The 14,109-nt window shown below is 46.7% G+C and overlaps 2 protein-coding genes, 1 long non-coding RNA gene and 1 other non-coding gene across 5 annotated transcripts in view; 2 read left to right on the top strand and 2 right to left on the bottom strand.

Moving 5' to 3' along the window:
• Window positions 1-10: 10 nt before the first annotated feature.
• On the top strand, window positions 11-6,042 carry TSEN34 (tRNA splicing endonuclease subunit 34). Of its 2 annotated transcripts, none has more exons than XM_035137151.3 (5): window positions 11-94; window positions 1,050-1,322; window positions 1,722-1,881; window positions 3,491-3,736; window positions 4,846-6,042. In XM_035137151.3, exons 2-5 carry the CDS (start codon window positions 1,074-1,076, stop codon window positions 5,031-5,033), a joined length of 843 nt encoding a protein of 280 aa, XP_034993042.1. In that variant the 5' UTR covers window positions 11-94; window positions 1,050-1,073; the 3' UTR covers window positions 5,034-6,042. The 2 variants fall into 2 exon arrangements, with proteins under 2 accessions (XP_034993042.1, XP_034993043.1); XM_035137152.3 differs by having other exon boundaries at window positions 22-281.
• On the bottom strand, window positions 2,807-2,880 carry TRNAE-CUC (transfer RNA glutamic acid (anticodon CUC)). The gene has a single exon. It is a non-coding gene; the product is annotated as a tRNA-Glu (tRNA).
• Window positions 6,043-6,637: 595 nt separating the features above from the next.
• GRWD1 (glutamate rich WD repeat containing 1) lies at window positions 6,638-12,103 on the bottom strand. Its single transcript, XM_035136612.3, has 7 exons — window positions 11,867-12,103; window positions 11,055-11,172; window positions 10,651-10,816; window positions 10,356-10,569; window positions 10,105-10,247; window positions 7,890-8,087; window positions 6,638-7,530 (listed from the first exon to the last, which is right to left on the bottom strand). Exons 1-7 carry the CDS (start codon window positions 12,075-12,077, stop codon window positions 7,219-7,221), a joined length of 1,362 nt encoding a protein of 453 aa, XP_034992503.1. The 5' UTR covers window positions 12,078-12,103; the 3' UTR covers window positions 6,638-7,218.
• A 1,459-nt stretch (window positions 12,104-13,562) lies between these two features.
• The window catches only part of LOC132593045 (uncharacterized), a 122,691-nt gene continuing 122,144 nt past the window's right edge, over window positions 13,563-14,109 (top strand). The window contains exon 1 of the long non-coding RNA XR_009558478.2: window positions 13,563-13,719. This is a non-coding gene — a long non-coding RNA (uncharacterized LOC132593045). The remainder of the gene's footprint in view (window positions 13,720-14,109) is intronic.

The following is a 14,109-nucleotide window of genomic DNA, read 5'->3' as shown; positions in this document are numbered from 1 at the left end:
ATTTAGAGCAAGGGGGCGGGGACTAAGGGGAGGAAAATATATCCGAGATTCGCACGCAAGAGGAACCTCATGGCTTAAAGCAAAAGGAGATCCGGTGTGAAAGTGGTTTATGGGATTAAAACGGGGTGGGGAGGGTGCTAGGAGTGGAGGGGACAGGACTCCTGGGTCCTGGGAAGGAAGAAGGGGGAGGGTTGCTGGTGAAGGGTCTTGATTTTGGGGTGATGTTGCAGGAAGCGAAGAGGCTGTGTCCCAACCTTTACTAGCAGCCTACTCTTCATCTGGTATATTATTGTTATTGTTATTATTATTATTTACTTAAATTTGTATACGCCCTTCATCCGAAGATCAGACGTAAGGTCCGTTGGTCATAATGATCGCTGTTGCCTGAAACTTATTACCTGAAATTTGACGCTTATTGCCTAGTTAAGTTTGTGTGTGTGTGGTTTCAGACTTACGGTACAATAAGCATGTATTTGCATATATTTGCTTCCCTTTGCATAAAGCAGTTAATTCCAGAGAGGTGCCCCCAGCCAATCCACTGCAAGCACCCCCAAGCATACCCCCCCACCCTGCCACCCATTTTATTAATATTTATGTCCCTGGACCAGTCATAATTTATTCAGAATGCTTACAGCACATTGTATTGCTGCTATGTTTCTGTTCAGGGAGAGAGAAGAGATTGGCCACCATTTCTTTTTGGGTTCTGGGAGCAAGAGAGATTATGCTGCTTTCTTTTAAGCAGCATAAGAGAACCCTTATAAACAGTAAAAACTATTTCCATAAATTACAAACCTTTTAAATAGTGGAGAGAGCAGATTATAGCCAACCCACTTGTTTTTTTTTAAAGGTGATTTGTAAAGTAACCTGCCTCTGCCATTTTAGGGACATTTCAGTGCTTAATATTAGAACCTCTGACAACCAGTTGCCTTTACCCCAAAGGCTGCTGGCAAAACCTTTCAAAGGAGTGGATCCCACCACCCTCCAAAAAAATCTTGAAGTTAAGTGAATGTCATAGTATTTTTGTGGTTGTTCCTTTCCCATCTTCTCAGGGAAGCACTGATACAGGCCGAGGCATGATCCGAATCCACATCTTGGAGGGAAAGGCTTTTGTGTGGAATGCTGCTGATGTGCGGAGATTGCGGGAGGAGCATCGTATTGTCGGCACGCTGGTTGGAGCATTAGCTCGGAAGCCGCGGCAGAATGTGCGGTTGGGGCTGCCCCTGCAGCTGCTCCCAGAAGAGGTCCGGCTACTGGCAGAAAAGGGGTTGGCAGCCTTGTTCAAAAACACAGCGTCCCAACCCCTTCGAGATGATAAAAGCCAGGTGATGGTTCAACCAATCGTTGCTACTTCTCTAGAGAAGGAAAAAAAACACCAAACCTGGAGCAAAAGTGAAGGATGCTCTGCTTAATTGCTGCAAATTGTGCAGTGTAGATCAAGGGCCACCAACCTTTTTGAACCCCAGGGCACATTTGCAAACCAGAGGCACTGTTGTGGGCCCCATACTCATGCTGCAACCGTGCGCACACTGCAACTTATTATATTGGCTAAAACAGAATCCTGTACTACTTTCAAGCCCAATTTCATTGGGGTGGCATGAGGACCCAGTGGGCACCCAGGGAAGGTCTTTGTGGACATGTGTGTGCCCATGGGTGATTTAAATGCATGGTGTGGATGTGGTCAGAAAACAGGCAGTGCTGAACTTGCTTCTCTGTGTCTCCAGGATCCTTCAGCCCTTGAGGTGGCCGCCTACCAAAATGAGCAAGAAAAGAGCTATCAGGAGCAGGTTCGGCTGGCGGCTGAACAGAGGAAAGCCATGCTGGGTACTCTTGCGGAACGTATAGCCCAGGGTCGGGCAAAGAAACGGCGGCAGGAAGAGGCAGGTGAGCACCAACGTTTGCTATGTGGCAACTATTTTGCTTTATTTGGAAGTGCCCCAGGAAGCTGCAGGAGGTAAGGTAGAGGACTCCTGGAAGGTTAAGTCCAGTCAAAGGTGACTGTGGAGTTGCAGTGCTCATCTCGCTTTCAGGCCGAGGGAGCCGGCGTTTGTCTACAGACAGCTTTCCGGGACATGTGGCCAGCATGACTAAACCGCTTCTGGCGCAACAGGACACCGTGACGAGTGCCAGAGCGCACAGAAACACTGTTTACCTTCCCACCGCTGTGGTACCTATTTATCTAATCACGCTGGTGTGCTTTCGAACTGCTAGGTTGGCAGGAGCTGGGGCAGAGCAACGGGAGCTCACTCCGTTGCTGGATTTGAACTGCCGACATTCCAGTCGGCAAGGCCAAGAGGCTCAGTGGTTTAGACGACAGCGCCACCCGCGTCCCTTGCAGGAGAACTAAACTATGACTGGTATAGGTTAGGGGTGAGGAAACAGTGGCCTTCCGGATGTTCCTGGACTCCACTCCCATCATCCCTGACTATTGGCAGTGTTGGTTGGGGCTGATGGGAGTGGTAGTCCCAGAACCTATGGAGGACAGAGAAAAATGTTTTCTCCTCAGTTGTGGCACTCAGGGCACAATAACGACAGATTTTTGGGTGACTTTAGAAGAGGATTAGACAAATTCATGGAGAGTAAGGCTGCCCGTGGCTACTAGTCATAGAATTGTGGAATGTGAAGGCACCCCAAGGGGGGACGTTATTGGGTTGTTGTTTTTATTTTGATTATATATTGTGGTTTTATATTTTGATTTTGTTCTGTGAACTGCCCTGAGACCTCTGGGTATAGGGTGGTATATATATTCAATAAAAAATAAAATAAATAAAAATAAATAGTCCAACCCGCTGCAATGCAGGAAACCTTTTGCCCAACGTGGGGCTCGAACCCACAACCCTGATATTGAGAGTCTCATGCTCTACCAACTGAGCTACTGTAGTCATAAGAGCTATGCTCTGCCTCCACAGTTGGAGGCAACAATGCTTCTGAATGTCAGTTGCTAGAAACTGCAGGAGGGGAGAGGGCTCTTATGCTTGGGTCCTGCTTATTGGCTTCCCACTTCCTGGCTGGCTGCTGTGAGAACAGGATGCTGGACTAGTTAGGCCTTCAGCCTCATCCAGGAGGGCTGTTTTCAAGATGCGGCAAGGGAAAACCAACCTGATCGCTTTTTTGGAGCACCAGCAAAGAAAAGCGCAATAGCCAGCTTTCCCCAAACGTCTCCGTAAAAAGCAACGAAAGAAGAGCCTATTGCATCAGGCCAGTAGCTCCTCTAGTCCAGCATTTTGTTCTCAGTGACTACCTAGATGTCTAACCACATCTTAGCTGAATAATGAAATACTGAAAGGAAGGATCTAGGTGGGCTTCCCTTGGGGAGAGCTTTGCTTAAACTTGGCACCACAACCAAGAAGGTCCTGCCCTGGTACCCATCTGTTAGAGCTTAGGCTGCTGGTGGTAATGACTAGACAAGGACCACAGCCACAGGAGGGAATACGTGGAAGAAGGTAGTCCTTAAGGTAGCCCAGTTACAAGCCACTCTGCATTATATTTCCAGATCCTCCTGCAGAACCGGAATCCAGCTTTGTGCTTCCTCGACAATCTATGATGGTCCAGCTCCCAACAGAACGAGTACATCCAGGCCCAGAAGAAGAGGTGGACTGGCATGTCCAATCCCAAGACTGGCCTTATGCTGGACAAGAGGACCACGAGATACGTTACCGCATTTTCCAGAATCTTTGGGAACGGGGCTACTACGTCACTAGTGGGAGCAAATTTGGCGGTGACTTCCTTGTTTATCCAGGTACTGGCAGGCTTGTGAATCTTGGGGAATCAAGCTGGGGGGGGGGGGCGTGATAAATGTTATGGTTTTCAGAGTTTGCCCCTCTGAGCCTTCTCAAGCAGAAAGTGTGATATCAAAGTTCCTGTGTCAAAAAGGCAAATACGAATAATAAAAAGCTGGGCAATCTTCTCCTGCATTTTTGCCTCTTAGCCCAGGAGTGAATGGTATATTTGCTGAAAGGCCTAGCCTGCCCTCTATTGGAAGGGTGAGAGGCAGGCAGGATTCCTGTCCCCGTCTTGAATAAATGCCTTCCCCTGTCCTTGCACACAGGGATTCAGAGTCCTGTTCTGCTTTGCAGTGAATAGTAGCCTTCCTTTCTATAGTGAATACAGGTCTCCTGAAAATGGGGAAGGCAGGAGTGCTCTAATGGTTTCAGGAGTAATGTCTACAGAATAAAATACTACAGAATAAAATTTCCTTGGTTTGCTGTGCATCGCCCTGAAATCTCCTTGGGATGAAGGGAGGTGCAGAAATGAAATGTGTATGTAGATAGAATTCTGAAGTGGGAGTATATAACAAATTATGGCAGGGTTGAATGCCTCTGCGCAAGGTTCTTGCCATGCTATTCCACTTGCCTTCCAGGCAGGAAATTTTGTCTGAAACCCTAGGGAACCACTGCCAGCCAGCAGTCTTCCGAAATCGAGTAAAGTAGGAAGACTTACAAAGCCATGCATTTGACATGTGGGTGACATCACGATGATGTCATGTGATAGGTGGATTTGATGCCTGAAAGATTTGACCCACACATCCGAAAAGTTCCCCACCCCTGTGGTCTGATGGTATAAGAGACTTTGCCTGCCTGCACAAACTTACAAAATCCCAAGCACTTAGCACCCCCCTTTTTTGCAGTGCTACTCCTCCCAGGGTTCTTGCTGGGCAGGTAGTGGTTGCTGCTACCCTTAGGAAAAAAGACTTGCCCTTTCCTTGACTCAAGGACATTTTTTGCTAGGGCAAAAATTCAAAACGGCTTCGTTCTAGAATGAAGAGCGATTGTTAAGGAGGAAGCTCTTTAAAAAACGAGACGGGCTATTTCCCTCTTCTAACCCCGCCTTTCTCCCTCCCTCTTACAGGTGACCCCATGCGTTTCCATGCCCATTACATTGCCCTGTGTGTCTCTAAAGACACCCCTCTCTCCCTGTGTGATGTTGTCAGTGCAGGACGCCTCGGCACCAACGTGAAGAAGACGGTGCTGCTGTGTTCGGTGGACCAGGATGGGACTGCAGTCTTTACGTCCTTGCAGTGGAGTGGGATGCAGTGAAAACGGGCTGCCCGTAGTGATTTAGGGTTGCCGTTCCAACAGTCGTGCGGGGCGGGCTTCAGCTATTATAGCACAGTCTACTCCGGCTGTTCTCTTACCTCGTTTACAGTTAACCCTCCGCATTACAATTGTCGGTGTGTGTAGTTAAGTCTCCCAACAGACATCTCCATGTCTCATGGAGGGCAGCTCTGCGTACATAAATAAGATGGCCAAGGAGAAATACTTGGACTGATTTTTGGCAGAGTTTCTGCAGTAGTGTAATTTTTCTTTTCCCAGCTGCCTGGAGGCAAGGTTTGCGCTTGCTCAGAAATAACAGGAAGAGGTTTGAGCCTTATCAGGGGAAACCTTTTGCAGCCCACAGGCAACCTTTGTGGGGGTGAACTGGTGGGGCCAGAGCAACAGTTGTGAGTCTTCCTTTATTTATTGAAAGCTACATTCAGGCAGAGGCCTCTCTGCTTGCAACTACAAACCCCTCTTCCCATGCAGATGAGCAAGAGGCACTACAGTTCAAAAACACATCAGCCACGCAAGGAAGGTGTGGAGTGAAGGTGATGGGATCGGACCTAGGGAAATGGGTATGTGACCTAGGCAGATTTCCTAGGGCCAGATAAGAAAGAAGGGACACCCTCCCCTCTGGTATGAGAGGTTGAGGGTGGCACAGGCCTATTTGTTTCTTGCATTTATATCCCACCGTTTTCTCCCGGAAGCTCAAGGTGGCGTTAATGGTTCTCCCCCTCATTTAATCCCCACAACAACCCTTGGCAATAGGTTAGGTTGAAAGGCAGTGACTGGCTCAGGGTCACCCACAGTGAGCGCCAAGCCCAAGTAGGGATTTGAACCCTGGTCTCACAGGTCCTGGTCTGACACTCCAAACACTACACCACACTGGCACTTTGCGACACGGGGCAAAGGGAATTCCTAGCTTCCACTTTGAAAAATTAATTTTTATTAAATTTGTGTATCACCCGTGGTTCGCAACATAAAAAATACAATTATTAAAAAGCTCTGACTTATCGTGTAGTCTGTATTACATATGATCAGAGAAATTATTGTAGGGTAATGCTGCTCCCCAGTTCTTCTCTGTTTTCGGTAAGTGGCAAATGGATGAGGCTTAGAGAGCCCCTGCTGGGCTCTGTGTGCATGGCTGTTGCAGGACAGTGGGCTTAGTATGTCGTACCTTAAAGGTAAAGGGGCCCCTGACCATCAGGTCCAGTCGTGTCCGACTCTGGGGTTGTGGCCCTCATCTTGCTCTGTAAGCCGAGGGAGCCGGCGTTTGTCCGCAGACAGCTTCTGGGTCATGTGGCCAGCCTGACAAAGCTGCTTCTGGCGAACCAGAGCAGCGCACGGAAACGCCGTTTACCTTCCCGCTGGAGCAGTCCCCATTTATCTACTTGCACTTTGACGTGCTTTCGAACTGCTAGGTGGACAGGAGCTGGGACCGAGCAACGGGAGCTCACCCCGTCGCAGGGATTCGAACCACCGACCTTCTGATCAGCAAGCCCTAGTCTCTGTGGTTTAACCCACAGCGCCACCTGGGTCCCTTATGTCGCACTATTTCCCCTTCAAATCTTCAGCCTGTCAAAATTTAAGATGGGGTTTTAACCTTCACTCGAAAATAATTTATATTTATTTAAAATACATTATTCTTTACAAACAACTTCCCCTCCGCCCCCTGCAGCATCAGTGGTAGGCTCTGATGAACAGTTAAGCAGATGCTTGCAAACTGTTTTATACATTGTACGTAAAAAGGTAAAGGACCCCCCGGACAACTGGATGATTCCACACACAGAGAAAGCCATTAAGTCTGTTTTGAATTTTTCCCATAGTGGAGTGGCAACATCTAAATGAGACCTGAATCATCCGATTTGTTCGAGGAATGAATGAGTGTAGATAAAGCAGAGCAAAGGCTATTCTAATCATTATCACTCATTAACGGAATGACACGGAGAGGTGATGACCTCATCAAAAGACTGCAAAGCTTAATCGGGGCAGCTGTGAAGACTATTCCAAAAGCAAAGATAGTTATTAAACCAACAAAAGAACCCATTTTTAGAAGGTTCACCTCCACAGGGAGGAGAGATTGCAGCCATCTCGAAAGAAGCGACGAAGGTTACGGTGGCTTAGCACCTCCCTCGGCAACAGGTCCACAAACCCCAGGCGGCCATTTTGAAAGCCTCGCTCTCCCTCAGACGCTGATAGTCCGGAAGATGTTGAAGCCAGATAGGGCTGTGGTGATGAGGGTGCCAGGGCACTGTGGATGCCAATGCAGCTCTTTAATGTCGTTCTCTCCCTGGTGAACAAACAGCAGTTGGGGTGGGATAGAGGCCAAAGCTGGGTCCTTGGCCTCTGCCTCCTCGTCTCGCTCCACAGCCAAGTCCCACTGCGTCACCTGGTCATCGGCGCCAGAGGCTGCAAACACGCCGCTGTCTGTAGGGTGCCATTCGACAGACGTGATGGGTGCTGTGTGCTGCTTGAAGGTGGCAACAGCTGACCCTTTCTGCAGAGAAAGGGGAAGACAAAAGGAGGGTTGAGTTTGGGGGCTATTGCTCATGAAGAAGATTTGAAGAGGAAATAATGTGTACAGGTGTGGGGAACCTTGTTGCGAAACGACAACTCCCATCATCCCTGGCCACGTTCCCTGGGGCTGATGGGAGTTGTAGTTCAGCAACATCTAAAGGTTTCCCCTAATACAGGCACCCCCAAACTTCGGCCCTCCAGATGTTTTGGCCTACAATTCCCATGATCCCTAGCTAACAGGACCAGTGGTCAGGGATGATGGGAATTGTAGTCCAAAACATCTGGAGGGCCGAAGTTTGGGGATGCCTGCCCTAACATATTTTGAAAGTGATTTCTAACCTGGAACTGCCTGAGGTCCCAGATCCTGAGGATCCCATCATCACCCCCGCTGACGATGAAGGGCTCGTTTCGATTCCAGCTGATGACGTTGACGTCTGCATCATGCGCCTGGCCGGCAGTCAGCATGCAGGCTTTCCCTGGTGGCGCCCGTGTGTCCCAGATGCGGATGGAGGCATCCGCTGAGCAGGAAGCAAAAACCTGATCCAAGAACAAGGGCACAGAATTGTTATGGTTAAACATAGCGGAGAGCTCTCACGTCCCTGCATCAGGCCTTGTTTCTCTCGCAAATTCCAGTATGCCCTTATGAAGTCGTCTAAATCGGCCTTTCCCCTGTGAACTGTCATCGGAGTTTAGAATCACAACTCGTGCATCGATGTTCTGAATTGGACCAGTTACCTGGTAATTACAAATCGGCTTAACGATTTGTGCTCAGGTTGGCAAAGCAGTGCCTATGTGAGGGGAGAGACTCCATCAGGCAAGGCCTTCTTGCACCTGCCTTGCTCCACCCTCTAGTCCAGGCATCCCCAAACTGCGGCCCTCCAGATGTTTTGGCGTACAACTCCCATGATCCCTAGCTAACAGGACCAGTGGTCAGGGATGATGGGAATTGTAGTCCAAAACATCAGGAGGGCCGAAGTTTGGGGATGCCTGCTCTAGTCTCTGCTTCTCAATTTGTATTGTATTCTTTTTTTGTACTGTGGCTTGCTGTTGTTTTGTTGATTATAGTTTAGAAATTATTGTACCTGTTAAGTGGATTTCTCTTTAACTTTTATATGTTGATATTATTATTATTTTATACTATTCTAATAATTGTTCAATGTTACTTTTTGATGTAGGTTGCTTATTTTAAAGTTTTGTTTTGGTATCACATTTCTGTATTGCATTAGATTGTTATAAGATGTACATTTTTGGTTTCTTCAGCTTGTAAACAGCCTTAAGTATCGTACAGTACAATAGAAAGACTGTATACAAATAAAAAATGTAAAAAAAGAAGAGTAAAATGTATATTGATTTGCTTCGTATAATAAATGTTCGTTTTGTGCTGTTTGTGTCAAGCTTCTGCAGAATTTGAGATTTTGTCCACAATGAATAGGAAGGAGAAAAGGCACAGGGATATCCAGTGCGGTGGAACACAATTAAAAGGAAATGTGGAAAAAGCCATGCAAAGTGATGCAGTGGAGAACCTCTGTATCGCAGGCTTAATTAAGACCATAGGAAGAGCCTGCTGGATCAGGCCAATCAAGCCCAGCTTCCTGTCCTCCCTGTGGCCAATCAGATGCCCATGGAGAGCACTTTCCCCTCCTGTGGTTTACAGCAACTGGTAGTCAGAAGCTTTACTACCTCTGACTGCAGAGTCAGAGCATAGCATTAGGCCTGGCAGGGGTCTTAATAGGGCCCCTGTAAGGCAGTCCCAACCCCAAATAAATCCCCACCCAATGTCTTATCAAGCTGGGTGCAGGTAAAAATACAGCTGCAGGGGATCAAGAGTTGTTCTTTGACAAGCGGGGCTTACATTCAATTCCTCTGAAATGTAGGGGCAAATGCAAGCTACACTGGAATTGGTTCCACTTGGGAACTTCAAGTAGAGCTAACCCCTATGGAAAGTGGAGCTTGCAGTTGCAGCTGAGAACAAGCCTTGCTTCTTTTGCCCAGACAATTTGGTTTCAAACTGCAAAGGCAGCATAAAGGAAAATGCTTGATTTCAAAGCATGTGAGGAAAGGAAAACCATGTGAGCAAAGGAACATTTTTGCTTTACAACACCAGCTTAAACTCAAGCTCACCTGCAAAGGAAAACTTCACCTGACACCAGGATCTGATCTTCGGCTATATCTTTTTTAAAAATGCAAATCAAGGCCAATCTGATTTAAGATTCCATTAAACCAGGCTTCCTCAACCTCGGCCCTCCAGGTGTTTTGAGACTACAATTCCCATCATCCCTGACCACTGGTCCTGCTAGCTTGGGATCATGGGAGTTGTAGGCCAAAAACATATTGAGGGCCGAGGTTGAGGAAGCCTGCATTAAACCAACCTTGTGGCCAAGCATAAGCAAGAGAAATAATAGGCAACTGGCTTTTTAAAAAATAAAAAATGCAGCCTTAGCTGATTTGAAGTACTTTGATTAAATACCAGGTAATTAGGAAGCACATTAACATTTCCCCAAGCACAGAAATTTTCAATGTAAAGCAAGCTGCACCCATCAAACCACTTCCTCACCGTAGCTTCATTTGGGGACCACTGCAGGTCTTCCACTGATGCAGTGTGGGCTGTGAAAGGCCGCTGGTCTACAAGCCATGATCCATCTTCCTTGGGTGTCCACAGATGGATGTTCTTGTTGCAATCACCAGTCAAAAGAGTCCCTGGAATAGGAGAGGCACAATTTATTATGAACTGCAGTCCTGCCGGTCCAGGTCTCCTGTGCCTACGTTCCCAGCTCTGCCCATTCCCGTTCCATCCCAGCTGATTACCTGGTTTCTTGGGAGACCAGTCCATAGCAAATCCTTCCGTCATATGCCCAGCGAATGAGAAGATAGGTTTGATCTTGGCCTGCTCTTCTCGCAGAAAGGCTGCCATGGCTTGAGAGTCGGACAGGGCCACAAGGGGGCGCTGTAGATCGTATATGTCCACTTGCCCCTTCTCAGACCAAACCGCTGCGACCTGCGATCCACCTAATTCTGTCACCTATCGAAACAACAACGGACCATTAAGGTAGAGAACTTTGCCGGAGCAGAGTGAGAGAACAGCAGGAAATATGGTTCGTACCCGAACTCTGTTAATACCCCCATAATGGGGGACCATGGCCAGTTCCAGCTGGGGTTTTTTCTCTTCATCTTCATCACTTTCACTGTCGCTGCTACTCTCTGACTCTGAAGAATCCTTGCCAGCGCGTTTGGTCCCATAGAGGTGGTGCATCTTCATCACCATCAGCCTATTTGCAGGGGGACGGGGGAGAAAATGAGAGACATTTAAATGGTACATAAGGAGGTGTTTTCAAGGATGGCGAAACTCTGGGCCTCCAGTCCAGATGGTGGTAACTACAGTTCCCAGCATTCCTGACAACTAGGGAAAGCCAGGGGTCCCACATCCCTGCCATAGGCCCTCTTGTCCTGGCTTCAGCAGGACAAGTGTAGCTGGCTTGATGGAAGCCAAGCTCCTCGCGAACTCACCTGTTGGCATTGGCAGTTTCAGCCTGAGTTCCAGCACAAAGGAGAAGGCTCAGCGGGTAGGTGGTTCGATTTTCTCCAAGGGCATCTCGCAAAATGTCAAAGCTCAAACAAGGGGAACCTGCAGGGGGTCGAAGGAGACACAGGGACATCAGCATTCATTTCTGTGGCAATTCCCCTCTTTGCCCCATATCTACTGTGAGTTTTCTTCACGTTGATTTACAGTCATAACCTTCCTCGCTGTATACAAATAATTGTTTGTATCTTAACATCTACATGGTGGTATGTAAATTTATTGCAGATTTAGTTTTAGGCCTCTCTGCAGGAAATGTTTATGCTGAAATTGCTTTGGGGTGTTTTTAATATTTGTTTCACCTTTTTGATATAACTAGAACAACAGGAGGTCCGGCACAGCCCTCAGATCCTAGTTCTGTACTCACAATTACTGTACTAACTTTGTGCAAAAACATGCAGTGGAATCTATTTCGAATCTTACTATTTAGCTACAGCTCTTGCACACACCATATCTTCTGGCCCCTGACTCCTAAAGATCTCTGGCCACGCCACATCCCCGTAATATTTGTGGCCGAGATCTTTAGGAGTCAGGCTCGCCTATACAGTACAACCAAACTAACCCCTGTGTGGCCCACATCTAAGAACCAATGCATCTACCGGTATAACCTGACAAATTCCCACCTGCATTTCTCCCTGTCTACAATCTTGGAATCCTTTCCCGTTCACCTTTGAAAGCGTCCCCTTCCTTTCCAATCCAAAAAGACAGACCCCCCCACCCTCCTTCCAATACATGATCTGACCTGTGCCTGCGCGATGATAGAGGCGATAGGCACCCTCGTCCATCACCAGTTCTTCCCCAGGTGCTGGAGGGGCCCCCTGTCCTGGCACGTAAGCTCCCTTTCGACCCTTCTCTTCTTCTTGCTCCTTCTCCTCCATTTCCATGCCCTCATCTTCCTCATTACTGCTACTCGAGCCGCTGCTCGGCTCATCCCACGTGCTGGGCTCCTCCATCTTGAAAGCGGGCAGCTGCTCTCCCTAGCCACGCCCCACTATGGGCTCGGCATCCCTAACCTTCTGCTTACGTTTTCCTCCTTCGACGATGTATACTCAACATAGACGCAGAAATGGGAGACTAACGCAAGCACCTCGATTTATCGTGTCCACATTTTTGTTTGAAGAGCTCGTTAGCATGACTTCACTGCATGTAAAGCGCTGACTGTTGAGTTGCGAAGGCATTCCAGAGACCACTTTAAATTGATTTAAACTTTAACTACCGTTGAGGTGTAACTTGTAAGGGAGATTTTCAATTTTCAAAATTACTTCGTCGGGTGAGAAGCTATACCTTCCTTTTAAAAAAATTACTTTTCAAGTTTATAGATTTCACTAATTTTGCAATCATTTTGACATTTCAAAACATGACTTCCTTCCCCCTCTTTCTACGGTTCCTTAAATTTATTTTTAATATCTTCTGCATGTCCGAATTAACTTAATTTGCTCATTTATTCATCATCTTTACATATATACTCTTATGAAACTGCAGGTTATTACAATAATCCTGCCAATGTTTTTATCTGTTTACAATTTATCTGTAAATATTAAATAAACCATTTCCATTCTTTTATGAAAATTGTGTTATCTTGATTTCTTATTCTTCTGGTAAGCTTCACCATTGCGGCATATTCCATTGTATCTTGTATCCATTCTTTCTTTGCTGGGACTTACGCCACCGTTTTGGGGCAAGTAACATTCTTGCCACTGTAGTAGCATACATGAATAAGTTTCTATACAGTTTAGGTTGTTCTGTCCCTGAGAAGCTATACTTTTTTAAAAAAATCATCAATCGCTTTGGGATGTTTCATAGGAAGCGATTAATAAATTAAATTAATAATAAAGTTGTTAACACCGTTTAACAAGGCTGCTTGTTGTGCCAAAGGCTGGAGGCGGTGTAGCGTTAATGTTTTAATATAAAATCTTTGGACTTTAATTTCAGACTTCTTGTAATTTATTCAGCTTCAGCGCCCCATCCTACCCGTTAGGAAAAAAAAAGAAGGCTGAGTATTTTATTTGCATTTGCGGCACAATTTGCAAATGTTTTAACACTTTATACAAGCAGACACGCACATTCGTCACACAAAACAAGAATTTAAGAGTATAAAACCCCGTTTCAGGTAGATTCTACTTTGGGGCACCATAGCTACACTACATATTCATGAATTTCTACATTGTGTCCTATGGGCTGCTATCACTTTCACTCGACATCCTAGGGCAGGCATCCCCAAACTGCGGCCCTCCAGATTTTTGGCCTACAACTCCCATGATCCCTAGCTAACAGGACCAGTGGTCAGGGAAGATGGGAATTGTAGTCCAAAACATCTGGAGGGCCGAAGTTTGGGGATGCCTGTCCTAGGGGGAATTACGTCAAAACTAGCATTGTCCCGTGTTTGACTATTGGAATGATCTCTCTAGAATTTTTAGTCTATGTTTCTCAAAAGGGACACGCTAATTCAGTTAAAAGGAAAAAGGAGCAGGTGGCCATATTGGAAAACGTTAGTCAATCTCCCTCTCTCTGTTGGGGTTCACAAAACCTTCCCATAGTAACTCAGCGGGTCAAAGCCTTCCTTCCGCACTTTGAATTCAAATTAAGATATTTTAGGTAAGAAAGTTTAAAAGCCGTATTAAGCGTTAGCACCCAGTCACATTTGTTAAAAGAGAAGAGTGCGGCCATCTTTATTAAGGGAAACTGCTCTTTTAAATGAATGTAGTCTTAGAGAGTTTCTCTCTGAAAGTCAGCGCTAGAAATCTGAGTTGTGGGAAGATGGAATGGCGGTAGCCCGTTTTTATTATTTGCGCGGCTTTATTCGTCATTAAAAACACGGTAAAAGGTGAGCGCCATTTTGAGTATGGGCAGAGAATGCCTGCCGCCATTTTGAGAGGCGCTACTCGTCCCGGACCGCCACCATCTTAGAAAAGGGCAGTCGCCAGCCGCGCTGTCTCTAAAGAGGCCGTGTACTGCATACCGATGCACCTACAGTATTGATTTTTT

The sequence above is a fragment of the Zootoca vivipara genome, chromosome 12 (assembly GCF_965207765.1).
Source record: "Zootoca vivipara chromosome 12, rZooViv2.hap1.1, whole genome shotgun sequence".
Classification (NCBI taxonomy): Eukaryota; Metazoa; Chordata; class Lepidosauria; order Squamata; family Lacertidae; genus Zootoca; species Zootoca vivipara.
Note: the sequence above shows the minus strand (reverse complement) of the source record. Positions and strands in the feature narration are given on the sequence as shown.

What these genes read in the sequence shown, in the direction of transcription:
- TSEN34 (XM_035137151.3), top strand. Translation starts at nt 1,074, where the DNA reads ATGATCCGAATCCACATCTTGGAGGGAAAGGCTTTTGTGTGGAATGCT. An exon ending in ACGGCGGCAGGAAGAGGCAG is followed by an intron (nt 1,882 to 3,490) that starts GTGAGCACCAAC and finishes TTATATTTCCAG; the next exon opens with ATCCTCCTGCAGAACCGGAA. An exon ending in TGACTTCCTTGTTTATCCAG is followed by an intron (nt 3,737 to 4,845) that starts GTACTGGCAGGC and finishes TCCCTCTTACAG; the next exon opens with GTGACCCCATGCGTTTCCAT.
- GRWD1 (XM_035136612.3), bottom strand. Translation starts at nt 12,077, where the DNA reads ATGGAGGAGCCCAGCACGTGGGATGAGCCGAGCAGCGGCTCGAGTAGC. An exon ending in GAAACTGCCAATGCCAACAG is followed by an intron (nt 10,817 to 11,054) that starts GTGAGTTCGCGA and finishes CCCTGCAAATAG; the next exon opens with GCTGATGGTGATGAAGATGC. An exon ending in GGTCCCCAAATGAAGCTACG is followed by an intron (nt 8,088 to 10,104) that starts GTGAGGAAGTGG and finishes TTCTTGGATCAG; the next exon opens with GTTTTTGCTTCCTGCTCAGC.